At 51.4% G+C, this 26,637-nt stretch overlaps 1 protein-coding gene across 1 annotated transcript in view; it reads left to right on the forward strand.

Moving 5' to 3' along the window:
* SREBF2 (sterol regulatory element binding transcription factor 2) overlaps positions 1 to 26,637 on the forward strand; it is a 57,959-nt gene that overhangs the window by 23,926 nt on the left and 7,396 nt on the right. The window contains exons 2-15 of the mRNA XM_019961897.2: positions 272 to 718; positions 1,749 to 1,930; positions 2,971 to 3,117; positions 4,519 to 4,740; positions 5,729 to 5,843; positions 6,025 to 6,206; positions 11,463 to 11,655; positions 12,266 to 12,447; positions 13,278 to 13,554; positions 16,284 to 16,453; positions 21,431 to 21,599; positions 23,095 to 23,212; positions 24,090 to 24,199; positions 25,298 to 25,430. Coding sequence (XP_019817456.2) covers positions 272 to 718; positions 1,749 to 1,930; positions 2,971 to 3,117; positions 4,519 to 4,740; positions 5,729 to 5,843; positions 6,025 to 6,206; positions 11,463 to 11,655; positions 12,266 to 12,447; positions 13,278 to 13,554; positions 16,284 to 16,453; positions 21,431 to 21,599; positions 23,095 to 23,212; positions 24,090 to 24,199; positions 25,298 to 25,430 — 2,647 coding nt within the window. The remainder of the gene's footprint in view (positions 1 to 271; positions 719 to 1,748; positions 1,931 to 2,970; positions 3,118 to 4,518; positions 4,741 to 5,728; positions 5,844 to 6,024; positions 6,207 to 11,462; positions 11,656 to 12,265; positions 12,448 to 13,277; positions 13,555 to 16,283; positions 16,454 to 21,430; positions 21,600 to 23,094; positions 23,213 to 24,089; positions 24,200 to 25,297; positions 25,431 to 26,637) is intronic.

The following is a 26,637-nucleotide window of genomic DNA, read 5'->3' on the forward strand; positions in this document are numbered from 1 at the left end:
TGACCCCGCGGACTGCAGCACACCAGGCCTCCCTGTTCCTCCCCATCTCCCAGAGATTGCCCAAGTTCTTGTGCCTCAGGTTCTTAAGCAAATTTAAAAGTTAATCAACATTTTGTTTGTTTATGATGCTAAATACTTTTCACGTTTATTTCCTTTTTTTAGATCCAAAGCTACACCACGAACAAGTACAACCAAGATGTTGTATCTCACATTTACCCACTAAACGACGTTTTGGACGGCAGTAAAATTCCCCCTTTCCATGTGTTCACAGAGATGCTGCAGTTCGTCAGCAATCAAGTGGGCGAGTTCCCTGACTTGTTCTCAGAGCCGCTCTGCGGCTCCTTCCCGGGCGGTGGCGGTGGCAGTGGCAGTGGCAGCGGTGGCGGCGGCGGCGGCGGCAGCAATGGTGGCGGAGCCGGAGCTGGGAGCGGGGACCCCTCCGGGCAGCGGCCCTTCAGCCAGGTCCCGCTGCCGGCCTTCTCCCCCTCGGCCACCTCCTCGCAGGCTGCGACCCTCCAGGTCAAGGCGCCCGCCGCCTCGGGTCCCACCCCGCCAAGGGCGGCCCCGGTTCTGCAGCCCCGCCCCCAGCCGCAGCCCCCGCCCCCCGCCCCGCTGCCGCAGCAGACCGTCATGATCACCCCGACCTTCAGCACCGCTCCGCAGACGAGGATCATCCAGCAGCCCGTCATCTACCAGAATGCAGCTACCAGCTTTCAAGGTGACTCGAGAACTCAAATGCCATAGCCTTTAGTGGGTTCAAAAGTTTTCAGGCCAGTCTGCAGACACTGTGGAGGCAGATGGAGAAGAGTTCTGTCTTCCCTGGGGATGACAGAATCTTAGTGACCTGGCCTGTTCTGAATGAGGTTTTGGTTAACTGAGCCTGGTGGTGCAGGATCAGGTTCCCGCTCTTCAGATACCTTAATGTCTGTTGGGCCTGCTTCAAGGATTCGTGGTCACAGACTCTCAACAGGCACTGTAAGCTCAGGGCTATCCTGAGAACTAGAGGTGGAGGCTTGCATGAAATGGGTCTTAACCCAGGCCCCAGGAGGATTGCAGCTCCTATAGGTTGAGAACCTGGCATCCAGCCAACATCTGAGCGTCCACCACCAAGAGGAGCGCACACCACCAAGAGGAGCGCACCTTTGACATGGGCACCCTGTCTCCTGAAGTGGCAGGCCCCGGAGTGAGCCCTCGGCTGTGTGCATAGTGAACCAGCAACTCTCTGTGCTGTGTAGTGTCCCAGCCCCTTTTCGTGGGTGGGATTTCTCTCTGACCCTGTGGAGAGCCCAGGGTGTGATTAGTCCTGCTGTACTAATTTATTTCATAGGATCTGCCAGCTCTTCAGTGGGCTTCAGGGGTTTCGGGGCTGGGGAAAGGTGACAGAGCAAAAAGCCAAAACAGTCATCCCAAGTACACTTTCCATTCGTTTCCTGGGAGCCAATGAAGCCCCAGGAGTTGGTTCTAACATTTGTTAATTCCCTCACTGGGGGCAGCCATTTGCTGTTTAGCTCCCCTCACCTCCACTCCAGCACCTTGAGTAATGAAATAGCTTCTACTCGTTCACTCGGAAATTGAGGCAGCCCTCACAGGATCTTCTTGTCCACTTGACCACCTTGTGGACGGCTCTCCACATCCTCTCCAGAAGCAGGCAGGGAGCTGGGGTCCTTCCGAGGCACTCGGTTACAACGCAGCTCCCGTGACAAGATGCGCTCCTCGCCCGTGTGACTTTCTCCTCCTCTCCTCCCAAGTCCTTCAGCCTCAGGTCCAGAGCCTCGTGACCTCCTCCCAGGTGCAGCCGGTCGCCATCCAGCAGCAGGTGCAGACTGTGCAGGCCCCGCGGGTGCTGACGCAGACGGCCAGTGGCACGCTGCAGACCCTGGCCCCGGCCACGGTGCAGACAGTGGCCGCACCCCAGGTGCAGCAGGTCCCGGTAGGTGGCTGGCGGGAGTTCCAGGAGGCCTTGGTAGGGGCTCTCGGCCAGTCTGTGATGGAGGATGGGGTCTACATACCAAGCAGGCCAGCAGGGTGTGAGGGAGCCGCGGGTGGGGGCAGGTTGGGGCCACTGGACCTCATGAAGCACCAGTGAGACCCAGTAGAGATGACGTCTGTAGGTGGACACTGGCACTCATATAAACTCAGTAAATGCTGGTGTATTAACTTATTTGCACTTGTAATGGGTATAAAACTGAAAACAGATGTGCTAAAATGTCTTTAAGACATGCATCACAGTGGACTATATTTCTAACTAATGAAATAATTTATCTTAAAAAATCCAGGTTTACCATATTTGCTTCTCAGCCATATACCTGGCATTCCGCAGTTTGTCCATAATCAGATCTCTCTCCCCTCCACAGTCCCTCTGCGCCACGGCTTCTCCGCACTAGCTAGGCTCCTGGCACTGCTCACATTGAAGCCTTTCAATCTTCCATCCCAAGACCCTCTTTGTTTTTGTTGGTTAGTCGCTGAGTTGTAGCCGATTCTTGCGACCCCATGGACCGTGGCCTGCCAGCCTCCTCTGTCCATGGGATTTCCCAGGCAAGAATACTGGAATGGGTTGCCATTTCTTTCTCAGGGGGATCTTCCTGACCCAAGGATCTAGCCACATCTTCTGCTTGGCAAGCAGATCCTTTACCACTGAGCCACTCCAGAAGCGAAGCCCCAGACCCTCTTTAGCTGTGCTGTTTCTCCCCCTCAACCCAGTAGTCAAGCTACATTCTCAGTTTTATGAAAATTTTATCATTCTTTTTTGGAGGGTCTTTGCAGCAAGAAGTAACACAAAACAGAAAAATAGCACTGCCAGGACTTCCTTGGTGGTCCAATGGTTAGGACTTTACACGTCCACTGCAAGGGGTATGGGTTCCATCCCTGGTCTGAGAACTTAAGGTCTCATATGCTGGATGGTGCAGCCAAAAGAGGGAAAAAAGAAATACAGTGCTAGCTTCCTTTTCCTTTTCTTCCTTTTCCATGCAGGTCCTGGTACAGCCTCAGATCATCAAGACAGACTCCCTTGTCCTGACCACACTGAAGACAGATGGCAGCCCCGTGATGGCCGCGGTCCAGAACCCCGCCCTCACTGCCCTCACCACCCCCATCCAGACAGCCGCCCTGCAAGTTCCGGTAAGAGCTGTGCCCCCTCTTTCTTGGGCGTATTAGGCCTCAGAGATGTTAACAAAGCCTCCAGACCCTGAATAGATGCAGAAACTCTATGAAATGTGTCAGTCAAATTGCAAAATCGTCCCTTTTTAGTTTTTTTTTTTTCTCCTTGAGAAGTACCAGCACCTAGTGTTATGTGGGAGTCCTAGGGTTTATGAGGAGCAAGGGAGGGACCGCAGAGGAGCTGCAGGTCCACACAGGACCATCTGCCTCTTAGGTCCTGCGGATGGGGGTTTAGCTTCTGAAGAACCCTAGGCAGGGAAGGGTTTCAAGGTGGGTCGTGCAAGGTCCCTTACTTAAGGTGTAGGGTCTTGGTCACTGTCCACATCTTGTGGCCGGAGAGTCTGACAGAAAAAAGTAATCAGAAGTCAAAAGTAAGCATTATTCATAAAAGCCAAAAACCAGAATCAACCCAGCTATCCATCCAAAAAGAACTATTGATACATACAGCTACATGGCTGGCCTTCAGAAATAGTATGCTGAGCAAAAGTTGCTGATCACAAAGAATTCATGCTGATGTTTCCAGTGTATGAAGTTTAAGAAGACAGTGATTGAAGTCAGAGCAGTGATTACGAAGATGGGGAAGGGGCGTGTGGGAACTTTCTCGGGAAATAGAAAGGGTCTCTGTCTTCATCAGGATTACATTGGTTACACACACTGTATTACGTACATCACAATTCCATTAAGTTGTACAGTTGAAATGTGTACTTTTGACTGTGTGAATTATTTCTTGATGACTCATGCATTTGAGAAGCGTTTTATCTGCTCATTGGTCATTTGGATATTGAGGCCATTTGTTGAAGAAAATAAAACTAAAATCAGTGAAAATAGAAACAAAGAGAAGGAAAAGCAGATCTGAGGGGAAAACAGGGGGATGCCTCCATAGTTGGTGTGTTTATTTAATAAAATGGCTCTGATTGTCACTTCTGCCTTTGAGGTTTTTGATGGTCAAATTGTATAAGGAAATCCAATAAGTTCGTTCTCCGTCACGCGGGAGGAAAACGTGCGTCACACACAGGAGGGAGTTTTGTGGTTGGTGCGGCATTGTACACGAGCTCAGAGGTGGCTGACGGGTTGACAGCAAAGCAGAAACTAGACATTTTCTGGCATCCTTACACCAAAGGTTGGCATTGATCCACACTAATGCTGTTGTGGCACAGACTAACCAGCAGTGAGTCTGAAAGGGCACAGTGCCCAAGATACCATGGCTCCCAGGGCTTCCAGACTTGATTATCCCAAGCAAGGCGTCAGACCACACAAAGCATTTTCAGGTGATGCTACATGGCCAGGGCCAGTGGGTTCATGTCCTGAGGTTGCTTTCCTCACGCTAACCAGGCGATCATTCTGCCCTTGTGTCTGTTATAGACCCTGGTGGGCAGCAATGGGACCATTCTGACCACGATGCCTGTGATGATGGGACAAGAGAAGGTGCCCATTAAGCAGGTCCCCGGGGGAGTCAAGCAGCTTGAGCCTCCCAAGGAAGGAGAAAGGCGGACGACACACAACATCATTGAGAAGCGGTATCGCTCCTCCATCAACGACAAAATCATTGAGTTGAAGGACCTGGTCATGGGGACTGATGCCAAGGTGGGTGCCAAGCAGAATTTTGTCTCATGCCTCGTCATCTCCCCTCTGTCTGTCTTTGCTCTGGGAATTTAGGGAAGACCCAGGCCCAAGTGAGTGAATGCAGGAATAGTTAAAGGTGCTTCTTATTAAAGCATCTTGGTGTTTTGAAATTCTGTAAAGTGTTAGCTGTTGGGAGTTGTCAGGCAGTAGTTTGCCTGGACCTTTGATTCTGCTCTGCAGTGGTGGCCACTCACTGCCCCCCACAACCACCGTTTCCCAGGCTCCTGCTGCTCACTGATGGCCAAGTACAGGACCATGTGCACCTCTTAGTCAGCCAATGGCATTTTTGGCAAATGTTTAATCATATTCAGGGATGGCTAGCGATATTTTAACCTTTTAGGGAGGAGATAAAATGTAGATTGGGTCTTTGACCAAGAACAAATAAGAAGAAATTTATTTTTCATGTATTTCTGGTGTTTCAATTAATGTATCTTTTGGCTTTGGCATGTAGATTTTTAAATCCATTATCTGTTTATCTTTACCTCTATTTTCAAAGAAAATACAATTTTCTTGGTAGCCCTCAAATCTGAAAGGTACTAATACACCTTTATTTAAGATAACCAACCAACAGTGCTCTGGTTTTTTGTTGCTTATTTTTAAAGTTTGTTTTGGTGCTAGGATTATTATAAGAAGTAGGAATAACAGCTCATATTTAGTGCTACTATGTGCCAGGCCAGAGGCTAAGCTCTTTGCATATATTATCTCTTTTAATCCTCATGGCAAGCCTATGACTCATATATTGTCATTATCCCTGTTTCACAGAGGAGGAAAAGTGAGGTTCAGAGATGCTGAGTAACTTGTCCTGGGTTACACAGCTAGTTAGTGGAAGACTCAGGACCTGAACCCCACAAGGACCTCCCGCTCCAGAACCTGAGCTCTAGGCCTCAGCTGCCCTCACTGTGCAGGCTGGTCTGATGCCGCTGTGTTTCTCACCCGTCTTCCTTCCCAGATGCACAAGTCTGGCGTTCTGAGGAAGGCCATCGACTACATCAAATACTTGCAGCAGGTCAATCATAAACTGCGCCAGGAGAACATGGTGCTGAAGCTGGCCAATCAGAAGAGCAGTGAGTGTGCTCGTTATAGGAGCGGTCCTATGCTGGGCACTGGGGCGGGCCCATGGGCACGTGTGCGAGACGCCACCACGGGCTAAGCCGCAGCAGGGGCTGTGCGTCCCTCCTAGCCCTGCCCTGGTGCAGGCCGAGTGTTATAAAACCGACCGTTTGCCAGGTAGGGTTTTCTTTACAGAACTCCTGAAGGGCATCGACCTGGGCAGCCTGGTGGACAATGACGTGGACTTGAAGATCGATGACTTTAATCAGAATGTCCTTCTGATGTCGCCTCCGGCGTCCGACTCAGGGTCCCAGGCCGGCTTCTCCCCCTACTCCATCGACTCAGAGCCAGGAAGCCCTCTATTGGATGATGCAAAGGTAATGAGCTTTTGAAATCCCTAACCCTGGGAATCTCTCCCATCTTCCATAAGTTAATAGTGAGGAGATTGCAGACAGAGGTCCAGGCCAGGTGTTCAGAGGCCTCAAGCTGGAGAGGAGCAAGAATTCTGTGAAATCAGGCACATACTGAAAACTAAAGAAAAAGAAGACTGACTCTATGTGGGGAGACAGCCCCTGGTTTTATTGGTCTTTGTTGAAAGGGCCCATCAGAAAGAAATAAGGGCCAAATCCAGAACGGGGACACACAGCAGCTGTCAGGCAGAGCTAGGAATTGCTGGAGGCTCCTCATTGCTTTCCTCGCCTGTAATGAGCCTGGCCAGACTGCTTTGTGAGGTTGTTCAGTTGGGTTAGGATGAAGCTGCCTCTGGGTCCTCTTCGGGAAATGTTTACAATTTGCAGTCTTAACAGATAACATTCCTACCAAGGGCCTTTAATTGTGGAAGAAAGCCCATGGCAATTGTTTAATGGAGTTAGAAGAGACTCAAGCCTAATGATTTTCCTAGGACCGTGTGGAGACCACTGGGGTTTGTGCTGTATTTTGACACTGGCAGTTTCTGGCTTCAAAAGCACAAGTTTCCTTCTACCATAAGTTGTTGATCAGACTATTTATTGTAGCATCTGCTTAATTTTATTAAGGAAGCTCTATTTTTGAAATATTTTATAAGTGTGATTCTGTTTGGAAACACAAGTCCATATGACATATACCTTGAATTGGATAAGTGTCTGAATCATCAGAAGAAATTTTCAAGTGGCTTAAAAATGTTGAAAAGGAATGACATGTATATACACACCAGGAGTCAGGGGAGAGCCGACTCCAGTCTGGTTCCCCAGGCCGGCAGAACCTCTGCCTCCAGTTCTTCTGTAAAATGGGGAGAAAACAATGTTATGGGTTTAGAATAGGTAAGCTTCTGAAAATAGGTTCATACTAAAGTATGGTGTTTAATCAACTTGGAGGTATAATTTAAATATAAAATACACCTATTTTACTGTATTGTACAATAAGTGTTTTAATAAATATGTACACTTACATCACTCACAATAATCATGATACAGAGGAAAGAACTGGAAGTATTTTTTCTAAGATCAGGTGGAAGACAGGAATGCCCAGAGGAATTCCCTGGTGGTCCAGTGGCTAGGACTTGACGCTTTCACTGCCAGTGGCCCAGGTTTGATCCCTGGTCGCTGAACTAAGATACCATAAGCTGTACTGCATGGCCCCCCACCCGGCAAAAAAAAGACAAAGATGCCCACTCTTGCCACTTTATTCAACATAGAATTGGAAATCCTAAAAAAGAAGTTAAAAGGAATCCAAATTGAAAAGGAAGAAGTAAAACTGTCACTGTTTGCAGATGGCATGATACTATATATAGAAAATTCTAAAGATGCCACCAAAAATACTACTAGATTAATAAGTTTAGCAAGATTGCAGGATATAAAATTAATATACAGAAATTGGTTGCATTTCTGTACTAACAAAGTACCAGAAAGAAAAATGAAGAAAACTATCTTATTTGCAGTTGCATCGAAAAGAATAATGTTATCTAGGAATAAATCTGACTAAGTGGCTAAAAGACCTACTAAAAAAAAAGTATAAGACACTGATGAAAGAAACCTCTAATGGTGATGGACACAGATGGAACAATATACCGTGCTTGTGGACTGCAAGAATTATACTGCTAAAATGATCATACTCCTCAAGACAGTCTACAGATTCAGTGCAATCCCTATGAAAATACCAATAACATTTTTCACAGAACTAGAAAAAAAAATCCTAAAATTTATATGGCAACACACAGGACCCCAAGTAGCCAAACAGTCTTGAGAAAGAACAGTCGAGCTGGAGGTAGCAGGTTCCCTGATTTCAGTAATCAGAACAGTGTGGTATTGGCACAAAACAGACACGTAGATCCAGGAACAGAATCCAAAGCCCAGAAATACACCTACTTATGTGGTCAGTCAGCCTGTGACAAAGGAGGCGAGAATACACAAAGCGGGGAAGTGACGGCTTCGTCAGTAAATGCTGCTGGGAAAACGGGACAGCTCCATGCAAGAGAATCAAATGTACTACTTTCTCACACCATCTACAAAAGTAAACTCAAAACAGATTAAGGACTTAAATGTAAGACCTGAAACCATAAAACTCCCAGAAGAAAACAGGCAGTATGCTCTTTGTTACCCGTCTCAGCAATATTTTTTTGAGTATGTCTCCTCAGGCAAGGGAAACAAAAGCAAAAATAAACAAATGGAACTACAGCAAACTGAAAAGCTTTTGCAGCAAAAGAAACTATCAGCAAAATAAAAGGGCCACCTACTTGAATGGAAGATGGTATTTGTCTGACAAGGGGTTAATATCCAAAATATGCAAAGAACTTGGAGGATTCAACATCGGAAGAATAAACAATTTAAGAATGGACCTAGGATACACACATTTTTCCAGAGAAGACATACAAATGGCCAACAGGCACATGAAAAGGTTCAACATCAGTAATCATCAGGGAAATGCAAATCAGAACCATGGTGAGATACCACCTCACACCTCTCAGAGTGGCTATTATCAAAAAGACAACAAATAACAAGTGTTGGCGAGAATGTGGAGAAGAGAACCCTAGTGCACTGTTGGTGGGAATGTAAACTGGTGCAGCCATTATGGAAAGCTTCACTGGTGGCTCAGACAGTGAAGAATCTGCCCGCAGTGTGGGAGACCTGGGTTCATCCCCTGGAAAAGGAACTGGCAGCCCACTCCAGTGTTCTTGCCTGGAGAATCCCATGGACAGAGGAGCCTGGTGGGCTATAGTCCGTGGGGCCAAAAAGAGTCCAACACGACTGAGTAGCACACACACTATGGAAAGCAGTATGGAGGGAGGTTGCTAAAAAAAAGGTTTAAAGTAGAACTGCCACCCAATTCAGCAGTTCCCCTTTGGTATTTTCTGAAGAAAACAGAAATACCAATTTGAAAAGATATATGTACCCTTGTGTTTATTGCAGCCTTATTCACAGTAGTCAAGGTATGGAAGCCACCTAAGTGCCTATAAATAGATGAATGGGTAAAGAAGATGTGGTATATATGCAATGAAATATTAGCCATTAAAAATAATGAAATCTTACCATTTGCAACACTGTGGATGGACCTAGAGGGTATTATACTAAAGTGAAATTAGTCAGAAAATGACAAGTGTTGGCAAGGATGTGGAGAAAAGGGAACCCTCACCCAGCTGTCGTGGGAATGTCAGTTGGTGCAGCCACTATGGAAAGTAGTATGGAGGTTCCTCAAAAAGTTTAAAGACAGCACCATCCAGTTCAGCACTTCCACTTCTGGCTATTTTTCTGAGGGAAAAAAGCCATAAAAAAGAATGAAATTTTGTGACAACCTGTATGATCCTAGAGGCTATTATGCTAAGTGAAATGAGTCAGACAGAGAAAGCTAACCACACATAATTTCACTTATCAGTTCAGTTCAGTCACTCAGTCGTGTCCGACTCTTTGCAACCCCGTGAATTGCAGCACGCCAGGCCTCCGTGTCCCATATCCATTGAGTCGGTGATGCCATCCAGCCATCTCATCCTCTGTCGTCCCCTTCTTCTCCTGCCCCTAATCTTTCCCAGCATTAGGGTCTTTTCCAATGAGTCAACTCTTCGCATGAGGTGGCCAAAGCATTGGAGTTTCAGCGTCAACATCAGTCCTTCCAATGAACACCCAGGACTGATCTCCTTTAGGATGGACTGGTTGGATCTCCTTGCAGTCCAAGGGACTCTCAAGAGTCTTCTCCAACACCACAGTTCAAAAGCATCAATTCTTCTGTGCTCAGCTTTCTTCACTGTCCAACTCTCACAACCATACATGACCACTGGAAAAACCATAGCCTTGACTAGACGGACCTTTGTTGGCAAAGTAATGTCTCTGCTTTTGAATATGCTATCTAGGTTGGTCATAACTTTCCGTCCAAGGAGTAAGCGTCTTTTAATTTCATGGCTGCAGTCACCATCTGCAGTGATTTTGGAGCCCCCCAAAACAAAGTCTGACACTGTTTCCCCATCTATTTCCCATGAAGTGATGGGACCGGATGCCATGATCTTCATTTTCTGAATGTTGAGCTTTCAGCCAACTTTTTCACTCTCCTCTTTCACTTTCATCAAGAGGCTTTTTAGTTCCTCTTCACTTTGTGCCATAAGGGTGGTGTCGTCTGCATATCTGAAGTTATCGATATTTTTCCCAGCAATTTTGATTCCAGCTTGTGCTTCTTCCAGCCCAGTGTTTCTCATGATGTACTCTGCATATAAGTTAAATAAGCAGGGTGACAGTATACAGCCTTGACGTACTCCTTTCCCAATTTGGAACCAGTCTGTTGTTCCATGTCCAGTTCTAAGTGTTGCTTCCTGACCTGCATACAGGTTTCTCAAGAGACAGGTCAGATGATCTGGTATTCTCATCTCTTTAAGAATTTCACTTATATGTGGAATCTTTAAAAAAAAAAAAAAAAAAGTACAAAACAGAAGCAGATGCTTAGATAAAGATAACAAATGGGTAATTGCCAGAGGGGAGAGGTTGGGGAGGGTGAGTGAAATAGGAGGGGAAGACTTAGAGATACAGACTTCCAGATAAAAAAATAAATGAGTCAGAGGGAAGAGCTTTACAATATTGGAAAAATAGTAATGTTGTGATAATTTTGTCTGGTGACAGATGGCAGCTAGATTTATTGTAGAGATAGTGTCATGTATGAAAATAATCCAGGCGCTGTGTTGTGTACCTGGAGCCAACATAGTGTTTGTAGGTCAATTATACTTTAATTAAAAAATAATAATAATTGAATAAATCCTTTCTAGTTTTTTTAAAAAAATGATACAGAACATATTTATCTCCCGTGAACGTATACTTTTGCAGGAAGTTCACCCATACCTCTCCAGGCTCAGGCTTAACTTCTGATTTTGCCTTCAGTCGCTTTAGATCAGCTTGCCTGTTGTGGAATTACGTGTCGGAGCACTGTGGTAACAGCAGGGCCCCTCTCCCTCCGGTCTTTAGACCATGTTATTCTCCCAGGTGGCAAGGGAGCGAGGGCCCCCATGTCTGAGCAGCAGTGGGAGAGGCGTGAACCTCTTAGTTCCCTCCTGAGTTTATTCCCATCCACCTTCATGGTCTTGAATTTAAATCTCAGAGTCCTGATTCTGATATATAAAAAGTAAAATGCTATAAGAACTCGCTGAAGTCTTCCTTCTCACCTCGCGGCCCCCTGTTTCGAAGGTCAAAGATGAGCCGGACTCTCCTCCGGTGGCGCTGGGCATGGTGGACCGCTCCCGCATCCTGCTGTGTGTCCTCACCTTCCTCTGCCTCTCCTTTAACCCCCTGACCACTCTGCTGCAGTGGGGGGGGGCCCACGACGCAGACCAGCACCCACACTCAGGCCCTGGCCGCAGCATGCTGTCGCTCGAGTCAGGTAGGTGGAGGGCGCCTCGGGCCATCTGGGCACGAGTGGGCTGCTATGGCAGGAGAAGGTCCTGCCCACAACCCGCTTGGTTTGTCATCAGGTCCCAAAGGGCTTTCGCAGTGGGCCCCATCTGCTTGCTTCTGATAGTGACCAGTATCAGTTGCATGTACAAGTCACAGGGCAAACCTAAGTTCAGTCAGAAATAGCGAAACAAATCAGGACCCTGCTCGGCTGTAGTTGGGGGTTTGCGGGTATGCCTGTTTGGAGGAGGATGTGGTCTTACTGCCTGAGTTGTCAAACCAGCTGCGAGCCCTGCCTTGGCCAACAAAGATTTGTGTGGCATTCTGCCCCATGGTGACAAGGGCTCCAGGGCTTTTATTGAGGCTGTGGAATTGTCCCAGATTTTCTACAGTGTGGATTAATTGCATGTATTTATTCCTGACCTAAGCACTTAGACATTGTTACTAAATGAAGCAATCACATTTGTTTCAAACATGACGGAGGAGGCTGCTTCCTTTAACCTGAGGGGTGGATCAGGTGCCCTGCAGCACCCCCAGGGCTGCCCAGGGTGGGTGGGTGGGCCCTTCGTCACGGGCTCAGCTGAGACGCTTCTCCGTAGGCTCCAGGGGCTGGCTCGACTGGATGATGCCAACGCTCCTCCTGTGGCTGGTGAATGGCATGATCGTGCTGAGCGTCTTTGTGAAGCTGCTGGTTCACGGGGAGCCGGTAATCCGGCCACACTCGCGCTCTTCAGTCACCTTCTGGAGGCACCGGAAGCAGGCAGACCTGGACCTCGCCCGGGTGAGTCTGCGCACGGGCTCAGAGACCATCATGCTCAGAGCGTAGGCATCCTCTGTCCCTCTTCTTCAGGGTCCTCTCAAAGGTACAGGAAGGAAGGTTTGGGTGTCATACGCATTGCATGATGGGAAGGGAGAAGAGCATTGACCCTAGTTTCCCAAGTGTGGCCTCCAGGAATGAGAAAACACAGACAGGGTCTTCAGTACAGGGCAGTAGACTGTCCACTAGGTCCTCTCAGGTTGGCAGAGACCTGTTCAGATCCTCGGTCAGAGTAGTTCCACTGCAAATTTGTCTAAAACTGTGGTTCTCAAACTTCAGGGTCATAAGGACCACCCTGAGGGCCCATGCCCATCCCAGAGATTCTGAGTCAGTAGGGGGGAAGGGGTGGGATGGAAAACCAGGAATTCACATTTCTAACAAGATCCCAGGGGCTGATGATGCTCCTGGTCTCTGGGAACCACATTTTAAGAACCTACAAGCCTAAAAGATCACATGGTTCATCGTCTCGATCCATGTTATCATCTTATGTGTGAAAGGTACCATGGGAAATTCTGGATAGAATATTTGCTTAAAGATAGAACGTGGTACAATCCCAGTTTAGCAAAAAGGCTGGGAGGAAGTATATCAGAATGGCAGCAGTCATTCTAGGGGATAAGATTCCAGGTGATTTCTTTGTACTTTTCTGTAGCTTTCTGAGTTTTCCCAGATTTTTCTTCACTAAGCATGCATTACTCTGATAACCTGGAGTACTGAAGAGAAAGAGTTTTCACTAAACCAAAACTAAAAGGCTGCCCCAAGGCCAGCGAATGTTACACCTTCTCGCTTCCCGCCAGGGGGACTTTGCGGCTGCTGCGGCCAACCTGCAGACCTGCCTGTCGGTGCTGGGCCGGGCCCTGCCCACCTCCCGCCTGGACCTGGCCTGCAGCCTCTCCTGGAACGTGATCCGCTACAGCCTGCAGAAGCTGCGCCTGGTGCGCTGGCTGCTCAAGAAGGTCTTCCAGCACCGGCGGGCTGCCCCAGCCACTGCTGCGGGCTTTGAGGAGGAAGCGAAGACCAGCGCCCGGGATGCAGCCCTGGCCTACCACAGGCTGCACCAGCTGCACATCACAGGTGAGGGCTGGCCACCGCAGCCCGGCCTGCCTCCCAGTGCCCCACAGCGTCACCCCGCCCAGCCTCAGTTTGCCAGTTTTCTGCCCCAGATGAACGAAGTCCCCTTTACAATGCTCGTCGAGGATGGTTAGACCAACCCTCCACCCATGGCTGTGAAGATTGCCGTTCATCATTACGTGTGCTTAGTCGCTTAGTCGTGTCAGACTCTTAGCGACCCCATGGACTGTAGCCCACCAGGCTCCTCTATCCATGGAATTCTCCAGGCAAGAACACTGGAGTGGGTTGCCATGCCCTCCTCCAGAGAATCTTTCTGACCCTGGGATCGAACCCAGATCTCCGGCATGCAGGCAGATTTTTTTAACCATCTGAGCCACCGGGGAAGTCTTTCATCATTATAAGACACGTGTTTTTTTCACTTTAACATCTCTGCACCAGGCTGTGTCCTCTACACATTGAGTGTCATGGTTGAGTTGGCAGTGCTTTTTCTGTGGTGGTGCTTAAGTTAATGGAGAAACTTAAAATTGATGGCGTCTTAGAATCAGTGAAACATGATCCTTTATTTCATTCCACAAAGTCCTGCTGTAATAGAGAAGCAGATTGGTCAGTAGGTGAATTACAGTTCAGTGTGGTTTAGGGGTCACAGAAGAGTTGGGTTTCAGCTGGGAGGGAGGGGTCCATGTCGGGTAGGGCCCTGAAAGGCTTTGTGTCAAGTCTTGGCTTTGCGTGCAAGGAGGCGTTTGAGTTCACTGGCTCTGCTGAAGGGATGTGCCTTCCAGGCTGAGGGACGTGTTCCCAAGGAGGAGCCCCCCCACCCGGTGGTGTCCCCAGGTGGGCTGTGTGAGGGGAGGGTGACAGGAGCCAGCACAGTGGGGGCGATGACGTCATCAGGCCTGTGCTCTGAAGCCAAGAAGATTCACTCCGATGGAGAGGCTGCCTTTAGGAGGCCCCGCGGGAGCGGGTGCAGATGCCAAGAAGACAGACAGACAGGAAGGAGCAGGTGGTTGACAGGCCTTGGGGACTCATTGCATGGGAAGGGTAAGGAAAATTGGGTAAGGGGCTTCTCTGGTTTCTTGCTTGAGAGTCGGGGTGAATCGTGTTGCCATCAACAAAGGTGGGGAGAACAGGAGACACGCAGCTTTCTAGGGAGGAGGTGAGACATCCAGCTCGGGACCCTTGCCCATGAGACACTGAGGAGGGCTATTCAGTGGTGGGGGCCGGGCTGGATCTGTTGTCCACGGAATGGAGCTGGGTCTCTAGTCTGCAGGTGAGGATAAAAGCCATGGGCGCTGATGAGAGGGCTTGTGATGAAAGGGCCCCTCCAGGGCATGTGGGAGGAGACTTGCACGGAAAGGATGGGGCAGGGACAGGGAACGGGGCAGAGGCTGACCTGAGAGGTGGCCAGGCAGGAGAGGCCGAGAGGCTTGGTGTGTGGGGAGGAGAGGATTCAAGAAGGGAGGTTGCTGCTGGGATGTGGGTAAGGCGAGGGCAGAGAGCAGCCGTGGGCACAGCGACGGGAGGCGGCCTGATGGCTGGGGGAGCTTCGCCTAGGAGTGGGGCGCTCCCAGGCCAGGGGGATGGAGATGAGACTCTAGGGCAGCTGTGGGGCTGGAACACCTGCGGCCTTGTAGAGCTCTCGCAGCAGGGCCCCATGTGCAGACCTTCCCTGCTTCCCCATCCATCCTGACCCCCTGGGGATGGAACAGGCTCCATCCAGGTCTCTGATCCGGAAGCTGCATCTGTTCGGGAGAGTTCCAGCTGAGATGGTTCACACTGCTCATGCCCCACACTCACCCAGCGCTCGGTGGGCCTGGCCCTGAGCAGGGCCCCGAGAGGACAGTGACCAAGAGATGACATGGTCCCCACGCTGCCCTCCGCCTGCCTTCCCCGCAAAGGAGAAAGCCAAGGTGGTGGTGCCTCCTAGGAAGACCAATATGTAAAGGTCTGCCGAATGAAGTCTGGGGCCTGATATGAGACTAGAGAGGCTGGGTGAGGTCAGGCCTGGCTGGCCACGCCCCCAGGGACAACCTGCTCCCCCCCCCCAAAAAAAAAAACAAGGCAACTGCTTGTGCTGACCACCTCCCCTCACTGTAGTGAAGACCAAGGCAGGTGGCAGTGTGAGAGCCTCGGAGCCTTTGACGTGCCTTGGGGTCTGGTCCCCGAAGAGCCGTGTGGCCCTCATGGGAGGGTGCGGTAAGCCTCTCCTGGCCGTCCACCTCCCCGCCAAGATGTGTCCGGCCGTCACGGCTCAGTTTTGTGTAACTTCCTTCCTTCAAAAGTGTGTGTGCTTATAGACTGTGGGGTCTTGTTAAAGCAAGATAAATTCAGATCAGTTTTTATTTTTTTAACCTTTCTTGCACCATTTGGAAACACGGGACTGTATTAGCAGAACACTGCCATGCTGTTGACACTGTTTGGGAAAATGCTGCAGCTCACCCCCTGAGTCCTGTCCACTGACCTGCAGTCCTGACCACTTCCGTTACCCAGGGCTGGGGCCGCAGGCCAGGCTTTGGACCTGTGCTTTCTCTTGTCCTCAACTACCTGTGAGGTAGAAAGGAGCACAGAGCTACTGGGTCACAGGGCTGGCGCCCTCTCCAGGGCTGTCTGATCACAGAGTCCATCACCTTCCCCGCCATGGTTCTGCTCTTGCTCTGCTGGTGCTGGAGGAGGCAGGAGAAGGCGTGGGTTGAGGGCCTCTGTTAACATTCATCATCCCGTTTCTGCCGCCGTAGGCAAGCTTCCCGTGGGATCCGCCTGTTCCGACGTACACATGGCCTTGTGCGCAGTGAACCTGGCTGAATGTGCCGAGGAGAAGATCCCTCCCAGCACGCTGGTGGAGATCCACCTGACCGCCGCCATGGGGCTCAAGACCAGGTGTGGAGGCAAGCTGGGCTTCCTGGCGGTGAGTGTCCTTCACTTCCCTCCCCTGGACCTTCTCAGAGCGCCCTTCCCAGCCAAGTGAGTGAGTGAAAGTCGCTCAGTTCAGTTCAGTTCAGTTCAGTCGCTCAGTCGTGTCCGACTCTTTGCGACCCCACGAATCGCAGCAGGCCAGGCCTCCCTGTCCATCACCAACTCCCGGAGTTCACTCAGACTCAAGTCCATCGAGTCAGTGATGCCTTCCAGCCATCTCATCCTCTGTCGTCTCCCTCTCCTGCCCTCAATCCCTCCCAGCATCAGAGTCTTTTCCAATGAGTCAATTCTTCGCATGAGGTGGCCAAAGTACTAGAGTTTCAGCTTTAGCATCATTCCCTCCAAAGAAATCCCAGGGCTGATCTCCTTCAGAATGGACTGGTTGGATCTCCTTGCAGTCCAAGGGACTCTCAAGAGTCTTCTCCAACACCACAGTTCAAAAGCATCAATTCTTTGGCGCTCAGCCGTCTTCACAGTCCAACTCTCACATCCATACATGACCACAGGAAAAACCATAGCCTTGACTAGACGGACCTTTGTTGCTCAGTCGTGTCCAACTCTGCAACCCCATGGACTGTAACCCGCTAAGCTCCGCTGTCCATGGAATTCTTCAGGCAAGAATTCTGGAGTGGGTTGCCATTTTCTTCTCCAGGGATCTTCCTGACACAGGGATTGATCCCGCATCTCAAAGAATTGCAGGTGGATTCTTTACTGTCTGAGCCACCAGGGAAGCCCTTCCCAGCCAGGACCCAAGATGTAAAAATTAGTGTGGGCGCTGCCCTCAGATGCTGACCACCTTGAGGGGTAGATGTCCACTCAGTGGGCCATTTCACAAATACTTGGCAGTAAATAAAACAGACAAGAATTCCTCCCCCCAAGGCATTTTAAGCAGAACAAGGCATTTTAGTACCTTGAGGTATTGCTTCAGTGATAAGAGTGACCTTGTATTCGAGAGGCTAATGCTTGACTCTTCTGCTTAGAGTCTGCTGGCTGTGTCTCCTGGATCTATTATTAACTGAGAATGCCTTCTGTTTGGTACCTTGTGTTGATCACAGCTCTGTGGGTCTGGAAGTGGAAAACACTGTATGTCTTGTGAGGGGCTCGCGTCAGACTCCGGGTGGAGACCGTGGTTTCCTCCAGTGTGCCTGGCACAGGGCCAGCCTTGGGAACTCACAGCTGGATAATTCACAGACCGTGTTGCCAACTCGTTCACAGCCTCTGCTGACCTCAGGCTTTCTCTTCTTCCAGCAGACACAGGCATGTCTTATTCAGTGTCAGCTTTGGGTTGGCTGCCTAGCTGTGTTCAGCATAGAATGATCTTATCCCCCCATCCGTGTCCATATCTCATTAATAGCACTGATGTACTGAGAATGAGCAGGAATGTGCCCCGTGCTGACACTGATGTGCTTGAAGTGTGTCACCATACTCTGGGTGACAGAAGGCACGGGAGAGGAAGACCATGTTTCCAAGACCCAAATAAGAGGTTCATTCAGCAAAGGTTACTGAGGCCAGGCACTCCTGGGGAGGACGTGCAGTGGCAAGCAGGACCTTCATCCTGTGGGGGTGGCTCACAGTCGGACAGGAACCCAGACCAGGCCCAGGCCTTGGAGGCAGCAGGGTGTGGTGGGGATGGCTGCCCGGAGAGCACGCTGGGCTCCCAACCCTGTCTTAGAGGAAGTCAAGGTGGACTCTGGGCTGGTAGCAGTCCTTGTGCCCTGGGCCAGCGTCATCACACTCGTCACTTCTCTGCACCCCCAGAAGTTTTCAAGGCATAATCAAAATACAACATACACACAGAAAAATGTGTCCATTTTAACTTAGCAACTTGATACATTTTCACACAGTGAACTTACCTGCTTAACAGCCACCCAGATCAAGAAGTTGTGTGTTCCCATCACCCCCAGAGGCCTCCCGCAGGCCTTCACCTGTGCTGCCCCCACAGAGGGGACCATTGTTCTGAATTCCATCATGACAGGTAAACCTCCCTGCTGTTTGTTGTTCCTAGAAGCTTTTTATTAAAGTACAATATGCCTGTAGAAAAGTATGCAAATTATAAATATACAGGTCAGCGACTTCCCAAAATGAACACACGCTTATAACCAACAGACAGATCAGAGTTTCAGTTCTGTACCCTCAGCAGACACAGGATAGTTTTGGGTTTTTAGCCCTTCCGGTGGTATCTCATGGTTTTCATTCGCAGTTCCCAGGTGGTTAAAGGTGTGAGCCCCTTTTCATGGGCCATTTGGACGTAGCCTCCTTTGTGAACACCCTGTTCAAGTCTTCTACCTGTTTTTCATTTGTGACGTCTGTCTTTCTGTTGGTTCGAGGAGCTCTCTGCTCTGACCCTTGATGAGCCTTGCATGTGTCTTCTCCTACTCTGTAGCTTGCTTGTTCTCTCAGTGGTGTGGATCAATACGCACAAATTCTTAATGTTCATGAAATCTAGTCTGTTCTTTTCCTTAACAGATATATCATGTCCTGTTTAATATTCCTGACACTACCTCAGTGTCATGAAAATACTCTACTAGGTGTCTGATAGACCCATTATTTTTAAATGTCACACATGGGTCCATAATCCACTTGGAACTGGTTCGTGTATGAGTTGGAGGCAGAGATGCCAGATCCACTTTCTTCTTCACATGTCTGTCTCCCTGTCTCAGAATCTGTTGTTAAAATGACTGTCCACTCCCTGCTGCACCCAATGGCCCCTTTTGCATAAATTGAATGTCTGCATGTGAGGACTCTGCTTCTGGACCCTCCGGTCAGTTCTGTTGTGCACCACCAATACCACATACCCCTGGCAACCATATATCTAATACGTCTTGATGTCTGGAAGAGTTGGTCCTCTGGCTCTAGTGACTAGTGTCTGCTGTTTACCTTCCCGTATACATTTTAGGATCATTTCCGTCAGCCCGGAAATCCCAGTGGGGTTTTGATTGTCCTTGTTGCTAAGACGCAGCTGCTCTGTGAGAGGGACTCATCCGTTTGAGGAAGGCATGTGTGTAGCAGCTGAGGATGGGGGAGATGGTCCCCCAGTGACTGCCCCACCCCCCTGAAAACGTTGAGTGTGCCTGACAAGCAGTGAGCAGTGTTTTCTTACTGCTGTTGCTTTGTTTTTTGGGCCACACCACGCAGCATGTGGGATCTTATGTTTTTGTTTTTCTCTTTTCTTCTGGACTGTACCACGCGTCCTTTTCTTTTGGATTCAGGCAACCGTATCCAGTTCCTCTGAGAGAGCCAGTCTCCTTGGTCCACATCCTTTGAGTGGCACTTTGGCAGGGCTATTTCTGACCCTGGCATTCAAATCTTCTGAGACCGTCACATTAGATGATGGTGCTCAGAGCCAGTAAAGGTCAGACGCATCAGGCTGGACCAGCAGAGGAAGCAGCCTCCCGGCTTGTGAAGGCAAGGCTGAGTGTGATGGGTGAGGCCCAGCCCAGCAGCCGCTCCTCCTCCAGGCTCCCTGCACTGCGTTCTTCTCTCACCCCTTCATCCTTCTCTGCTGGTTTCTCATGCAGATTGTGCTGTATCGAGTGGTTTTATGGGTTTTAGAATACAGATTCATTGTTGTTCAGTCACTATGTTGTATCCAGCTCTTTGCGACCTCATGGACTGTGCCCGCCAGGCTCCTCTGTCCTCCACTGTCTACCGGAATTTGCTCAAATTCATGTCCATTGAATCAGCAGTGCTATCTAACTATCTCATCCTCTGCTGTTCCTCTTCTTCTTTTGCCCTCAGCCTTTCCCAGCATCAAGGGTTTTTCCTCAGAGAGTCTGCTCTTCACAGCAGGTGCCCACAGTATTGGAGCTTCAGCATCAGTCCTTCCAGTGAATATTTAGGGGTGATTTCCTTTAGGATTGACTGGTTAGATCTCCTTGCAGTCAAAAAAAATGACACAATTTCTGAAAACATGGATGGACATCCTTGTCCCTGCAGGTTTATCCCTGGGCCCTGGAGTGATGTTATCTCGTGGGCAGAAGAGGGACTTGGGAAGCAGGGGCTCGGGCTCACCCAGGGATGGCAGGAGGGGTCTCTCTCTCTCTCTTTTTTTTTTAATATTCATTTATGTGCTTGGCTACGTTGGGTCTCAGTTGTGGCACACAGGATCTTCATCACTGCATGCGGACTCTCTAGTTGCAGCGTGCAGGCTCAGTATCTCTGCAGAATATGGGCTCTTAGTTCCCCAAACAAGGATCAAACCTGCATCTACCTTCACTGCAAGGCGGGTTCTTAACCACTGGACCACCGAGGAGGTCACGGGGTTCTCTGGAGGGTGGACAAAGCCCTTGCCAGGCCAGCCTTGAGGGAGGGGGATCACGCAGGCCTGCTCGCATCCGGGATGAGCCTCAGGGTAGCCCTCTCACTCCAGCGCTTTCTAGGCTGACAGCGATGGTAAATGACAGTCGCTGGCCACTTGCTGGATGCCTGTTCTAAACTCCACACTCGGAGGTGAAAGAGATGAAAATGAGTCAAAGCAGAACACAGTTTTACCTAAAAATGCTCTCAAAGATACGTAATGAAAATGGCAGATGAGAAAAAGTCTCAGGACCCAGGGGGCCGCCTGGCTGGAATGCAGGGTTGGACAGGGTTGAGGGTGGGCATGCTGTGGGGGGCGGGGGGGCCCGGGAGAGCCTGGCTCAGCTCGGCAGATTGGACGCCAGCATGGCCAAGAACATGATTCAAGTCCAGTTGGGCAGCCCAGTAGGACAGGATACAGCTGAGTCTCCAAGGGTGCCTTGAGCCCCAACCCCTTCCCTCTGGGGTTTGTCATTGAGCTCGGCAGGTTCCCCCGGAGCCATTGCCCTGGTTTCCGTGGGGGTGTTTGCTTCCAGGCGTGAAGGGTCCCAGCCCTCCTGCTGGCCCCCCTTCCCTAGCCTGCCTCCACCCGGTCGCACTTTCTGACGGCCTCCAGCTGGCTGCAGCTGGTGTCCACCACCCTGGTGTCACGGTGGTCCTTGTCCTTCCACAGAGCTATTTCCTCAGTCGCGCCCAGAGCCTGTGTGGCCCCGAGCGCAGCGCCGTCCCCGACTCGCTGCGCTGGCTCTGCCATCCCCTGGGCCAGAAGTTCTTCATGGAGCGGAGCTGGTCAGTGAAGTCGGCTGCCAAGGAGAGTCTGTACTGTGCCCAGAGGAACCCAGGTGAGAATGCCTTGCCCCCTGGGGGCCCCCTGGTGCTGCCCCCAGACACGTGGAGACACTGGGTGCCTCGGCCGTGAGTTCCTTACACTCAGGAGCTCGTGAGCCTGGTTGCCAGCAAAGCTGGGTTTGCAGCTCGCTGCTGGGCCACTCAGAGCCCATGGTCCTGGCATCAGTCACCCTGCCACACGTCCCCAAGGGTGACTGAGTGTGAGCGGAATCTTGCCCTTGTGCGGGCGCTGTGGAGACTCAGAGGGTGTAGAGGAGCTACGGGTTGGCCCCACTCTCCCACTTCTGCCAGAAAACAGGCAGACATAGACGGAGCAGTTAGGGAACAACAGGCGACAGACGGTCGTCAAGTGCTCAGGGTGGCGGCAGAGACAGGGCTCCGGGCGTCGGGAGGAGGGGCTGGCTGGCTGTCCCCCGGTGTCTGATGGTGATCTGAGTCGACTCGCCCAGCCTCGCAGCGGGCGGGAGAGGCCAGTCGGGTTGGCCCAGGCTTGAGCAGCCATGGCTTTGAGCTGTCCGCACTTTTACTCTCTCTGAACCAGGAGTGTGGGGAGTCAGATATGGTTGGCAGGTTCAGGAGTGTGTGTCAAGCATTTTGTGGGGAAGGCGGGGTCCACTGTCGTTTCTTCTCAGTATCTGTTGTTCACAGTAAGAATGACGCGCAACCCCAGAGAGGAAGGGCGAAAGCAGAAGCCGTCATCAGTCTCGGATGCGTGGCCAGGCTGCTCTGCCTGCAGCGGAGCCTGCCCCTGGCCCTCATGCCTCTGGTGGCTCTGGTTCTAGGCCTTGTCGCCCAGAATATATTCCTAAGTGTCCTGCCTCCCTGTCCTTGTCAAATTGAAGCCCACACGTCTGTGGCATGTGAATGAAGGGAAGGGCCTGGTGATGCCGTATTTGGGGCTTGCCAGTCAGGGGACTTGGTGACAGGCAGCTGTCATTGCCAAGCATTGCCAGGCCTCTTGTTTAATCGCCTCGGCCAGACAACTTCTGGCCACCGGTCTTGTGCGAAGGCTCTTAAGCGGGAGCTGGCTCTTCTCACCCTGTCAGGTAGGAGCCTCGGTGGCCGTGCTCCTGAGCTACGGGAGAAGGGGGCGGCCTCTGAGACTTGGGGTGGCTGTCCACCTTCCCGGTTTCTGTTTGCTGACAAGGGTCGTGGCCACCACCTTACTGCTCCCAGCCTTGAATGAAAGGACTGAGGATTATGCTAAGAGACACAGTACCTCTCACGCCCCCCGCCCCCCCCCCCGCCCTCCCGCCACTGGAGCCAGTCCAGAACTCATGTAGTCTTGGATTGACCACCCTCCCCCCCGCCCACCCCCTACTTCTGACTGTTCAGCAAGCAGTTCTGGGGTGTGGTTGGGGAGGTTTGGCCCCATTCAGAGGGGATATCTGTTCCTTGGGTTCCTCCCCCACACCCTATTTTCTCTGTAGGACAGAGCTTCTAAGTGAGCCCCACTCACCCCTCTCCTGGCTTCCTCCTCTTCTTCAGCCGACCCCATCGCCCAGGTGCACCAGGCCTTCTGTAAGAACCTGCTGGAGCGAGCAGTGGAGTCCTTGGTAAAACCTCAGGCCAAGAAGAAAGCTGCAGACCAGGAAGAGGAGAGCTGGTACGGACCTTGGATATGCCCCCCACCCCTGCCCCCGCCTCAGGCTACCTCCCTGGGTAGCGCAGACGGGGCTCTGAGATCCACCTCCCTTAAGGAAACGAGCCCCACTGTGGGGGCTGCAGGGAAATCCCGTGACTCTTTGGTGTTGATGCCTCAGGCCTGGCAGCCCCACGAGAGCCCTCTGTGGGCTCAGAGCTGACTTCTTTGCCTCTTGCTGCCCCACCAAGTACATTACTTCCCCCTTTTCTCATTTCTACCTATCTCTATATCTATGTCACCTATATACATACCTATATCACTGAGTGGAGTCAGTTCTTGGAGCAGGTCGGGGATTTGATTTCTTTTGCTTTGCCCTTTGGCAGGGGAAGGGTGGCCTGTGGAATGGAGCGTGGGAAGCTCAGCAGAAGGCAGACGCCTCTGGCCCAGACATCTTGGGAACCCAGACCTGTACCGAGAGGTCAGGCGGTGTCTTATTCTTAGGGAGTCACCAAGCACAGTCTTTCCTTCACAGAGTCAGACCTGAGAGGCAGGCAGGTACCAGCATCGCTCTCGTTCAGGACCCAGGTCCTGACAAGAGTGCACCTGGGCAGAGACGGGGTCTCCTGCCTGGGGGATCAGAAAACTTCTGGGCAGAGACCACGGTTGAATTGGGTCTTGAAGGGCGAGGGATGAAAGAGAAACCTTGCTTTTCCCACAGAGAGAAGAGTGTCAGGAACAGTGTCGGGGCGGCCTGGGGCGAGCCGGAGTGGTTGGTGGGGGCAGTGCTTGGGGTGTGCCTGGCCCTGTGGGTCTCAGAGCTGGGGGCTGACCAGCCAGGCTGTGAGTGAGGTCCTTGTGTACACTCTGATGTGAGTGGGACCCTTTCTTTTCTTTCCAGTGAATTCTCCAGCGCTCTTGAGTACCTGAAATTACTTAACTCTTTTGTGGACTCCGTGGGGATTGTGACCCCCCCCTTCTCCAGCAGCTCTGTGCTCAAGTCGGCCCTTGGTAAGCACCTTGCGGGCGGCTCCACGGGTCTCAGGTTGCTTGACTCAGTCCTCCACAGCCCTTGTGTCTTGGGGTCCCAGGATTGGTTACGAGTCTGCCACTCAAGAACCTTCTCTGGCTCTTACGTGTGTCTCTGCGGTCCCCACGTCAGCCCCACCCACAGTTCCCCTTACTGGGCTGTGTTTTGGGGGCAGGAAATCATGATGCTGCCAGAAGCGGGATGACGAGTGAGTCAGGGACGCTGGCCGGAGCAGGCCAGGAATGCTCCCAGGTGCTCAGAATGGGCAGCAAGTGGTTCGGGCCCGGGGGCGGGTGGGGGGCCTCACCTTTCAGCACACAGTGGTCCTGGGGCTGCTCTTGGGTTGACGCCCTCTGCCGGAGAGGCCTTTCATCCGGTGTCCCTACTGCTCCGGCACCCGCTGCCTCGGTGGCCACACAACTGCTGACCGAACTGGCTGACCGAACTGGCAGCAGGACACTCTGCTTCTGTCTGTAAACCGTCATCCAGGTGACAACATGAGAGCGGCCGCCTCTCGCGTGGCTGAGGCTGCAGGAGAGGGCATGGAGCTCCCTCTGACGGCTCTCCCCATGGAGGGCAGGATCCCAGAGGAGCAGCCTCCCCATTGTGGCCTCTGACCTCATGGCCTGTCTCATTTCCGAGCTGAGAAAACAACGCGCTCTTAGGCATTTCACATGCAGGTTCACTGAGAAAACTAGGCCTCAGGAAAACACTAGAAAGATTCTACCTGCACCATTACTACACATATTCTGGAAATACTGTTTTTCACAGCTGTTGGAAGTTTGGGTTGTTTGCAGCTTCTTCCTTAAAAATAACACCACAGTGAACGTCTTTTTTTTCTCTATTTAGGCTCGTTTCTTTGTGATGGATTTTCAAAAATGAGATTCCTAGGTTACTAGGAGTGAACATTTTTAAGGCTGTTAAGGCAAATTGCCAAACATGTTCTGAGATGGGGCTGGTGGGTGTGAGAGGGCGGCCCACAGGCCCCAGCCTGTCATCGGGAGGGAGAGAGAGAGCACGAACAGGAGGGCTCTCGTTTCTGCAGTGCTGGAGCAGCATTTGGTTCTGTTCGCCTCTAGGCCCAGACGTCATCTGCCGGTGGTGGACGTCCGCCATCGCCATGGCCATCAGCTGGCTCCAGGGAGATGACGCTGCTGTGCGCACTCACTTCACCGAAGTGGAGCGGGTCCCCCAGGCCCTGGAAGTGACAGAGTGCGTAGCCCTCCTTGACCTCTTGCCTGCTTCTCTCCAGGGAAGCCCCCGGTGCCAGCAGGTGCCAGGCTCGCTGGGTTAGTAGGGGAGGGGAGCAGGTCTGCATGGCCATCAGCATGAAGGGTCAGGCAGCCTGGGGACTACACGACAGATGGAGAGATGAAGTGAGGGGACAAGGGCGCCACGGAGACTCCAGACGTGGCGAGCCGTGTATGTGTGTGTGTGTGTGAGAGAGAGAGACCCCAGCAGCCGTCAGTGCTACTCCCAGGGCTCCACAGGCTGACAGGCAGGGAGAGCCGGTGGCTCCTTCTACTACAGAAGGTCCTGGTGGAGCCTGGCAGGCCAGCACTGGCTTGTGAGGCCCGGGGATCCTCTCGTGTGCCAGCGCTGAGTCCTATTTCCTCTCGACCAGCCTCCACCCCACCAGCTGAATCACTAGAGAGCTTTTGACATTCCTCTTGGGGACTCATGCCTGCTTCTTGGGGGCATTTGGTCTGTATTGGCGGGCAGCCTGCCAACACCCTGGCTGCTTCTGACTGGATCTGAGTGTCCCTGACATCTTCTGCAACTTGCAGAAATTGTGAAACCCCCCAAGGCAGGAAGGCCCCGCTGGGTCTTTCCTCAGAGCCAAGGCTGTCACGTTTCCCGCCAAGTGGGCCTTTACCCGGGAGAGCAGGAGGGAGCCGAGGAAAGCAGGTTTAGGCAGCTTCAACACTCCGAATTTCATTTAAGTAACCCCCTATTAAGCTCTGACCAGTGAATGCCCACCCAGGGTGTGTTGTCTCCCAGCTGACACACCCAAGCCGACTGAGGCCCAGCGGGTAAACCGTCTAAAGTGTTCTCACTTGTAAGAACAGGCCCTGGGGTACAGCTAAGACCCCCGCAGGCATTCCTTCCCCCCAAATTCAGCCACCTGGGGGCCCCTTTGCTCTTTAGTTGTGGCGATGCTGTGGGACGCCACCCCACCCCAGCCTCCCCACTCTCTCCCTGATCTGCTCCCTGAAATGAGGCTGTTTCTCCAGAGTTGAGCACCCGGCCTGTGCACCTTAGCGAGTGAGTGCAGATAACAGGGCTGATACGTATGTCCCCACAGGGAGTGGCGAAGTGGTACTGTGGCTTCTGTACAGATGAGGAAACTGAGGCATGGGTTTTTTTTTAACTTTTTGCTCTTCTGCTTTTTTTTAAACTTTTTATCTTGCATTGGAGT

The sequence above is a fragment of the Bos indicus genome, chromosome 5 (assembly GCF_029378745.1).
Source record: "Bos indicus isolate NIAB-ARS_2022 breed Sahiwal x Tharparkar chromosome 5, NIAB-ARS_B.indTharparkar_mat_pri_1.0, whole genome shotgun sequence".
Classification (NCBI taxonomy): domain Eukaryota; kingdom Metazoa; phylum Chordata; class Mammalia; order Artiodactyla; family Bovidae; genus Bos; species Bos indicus.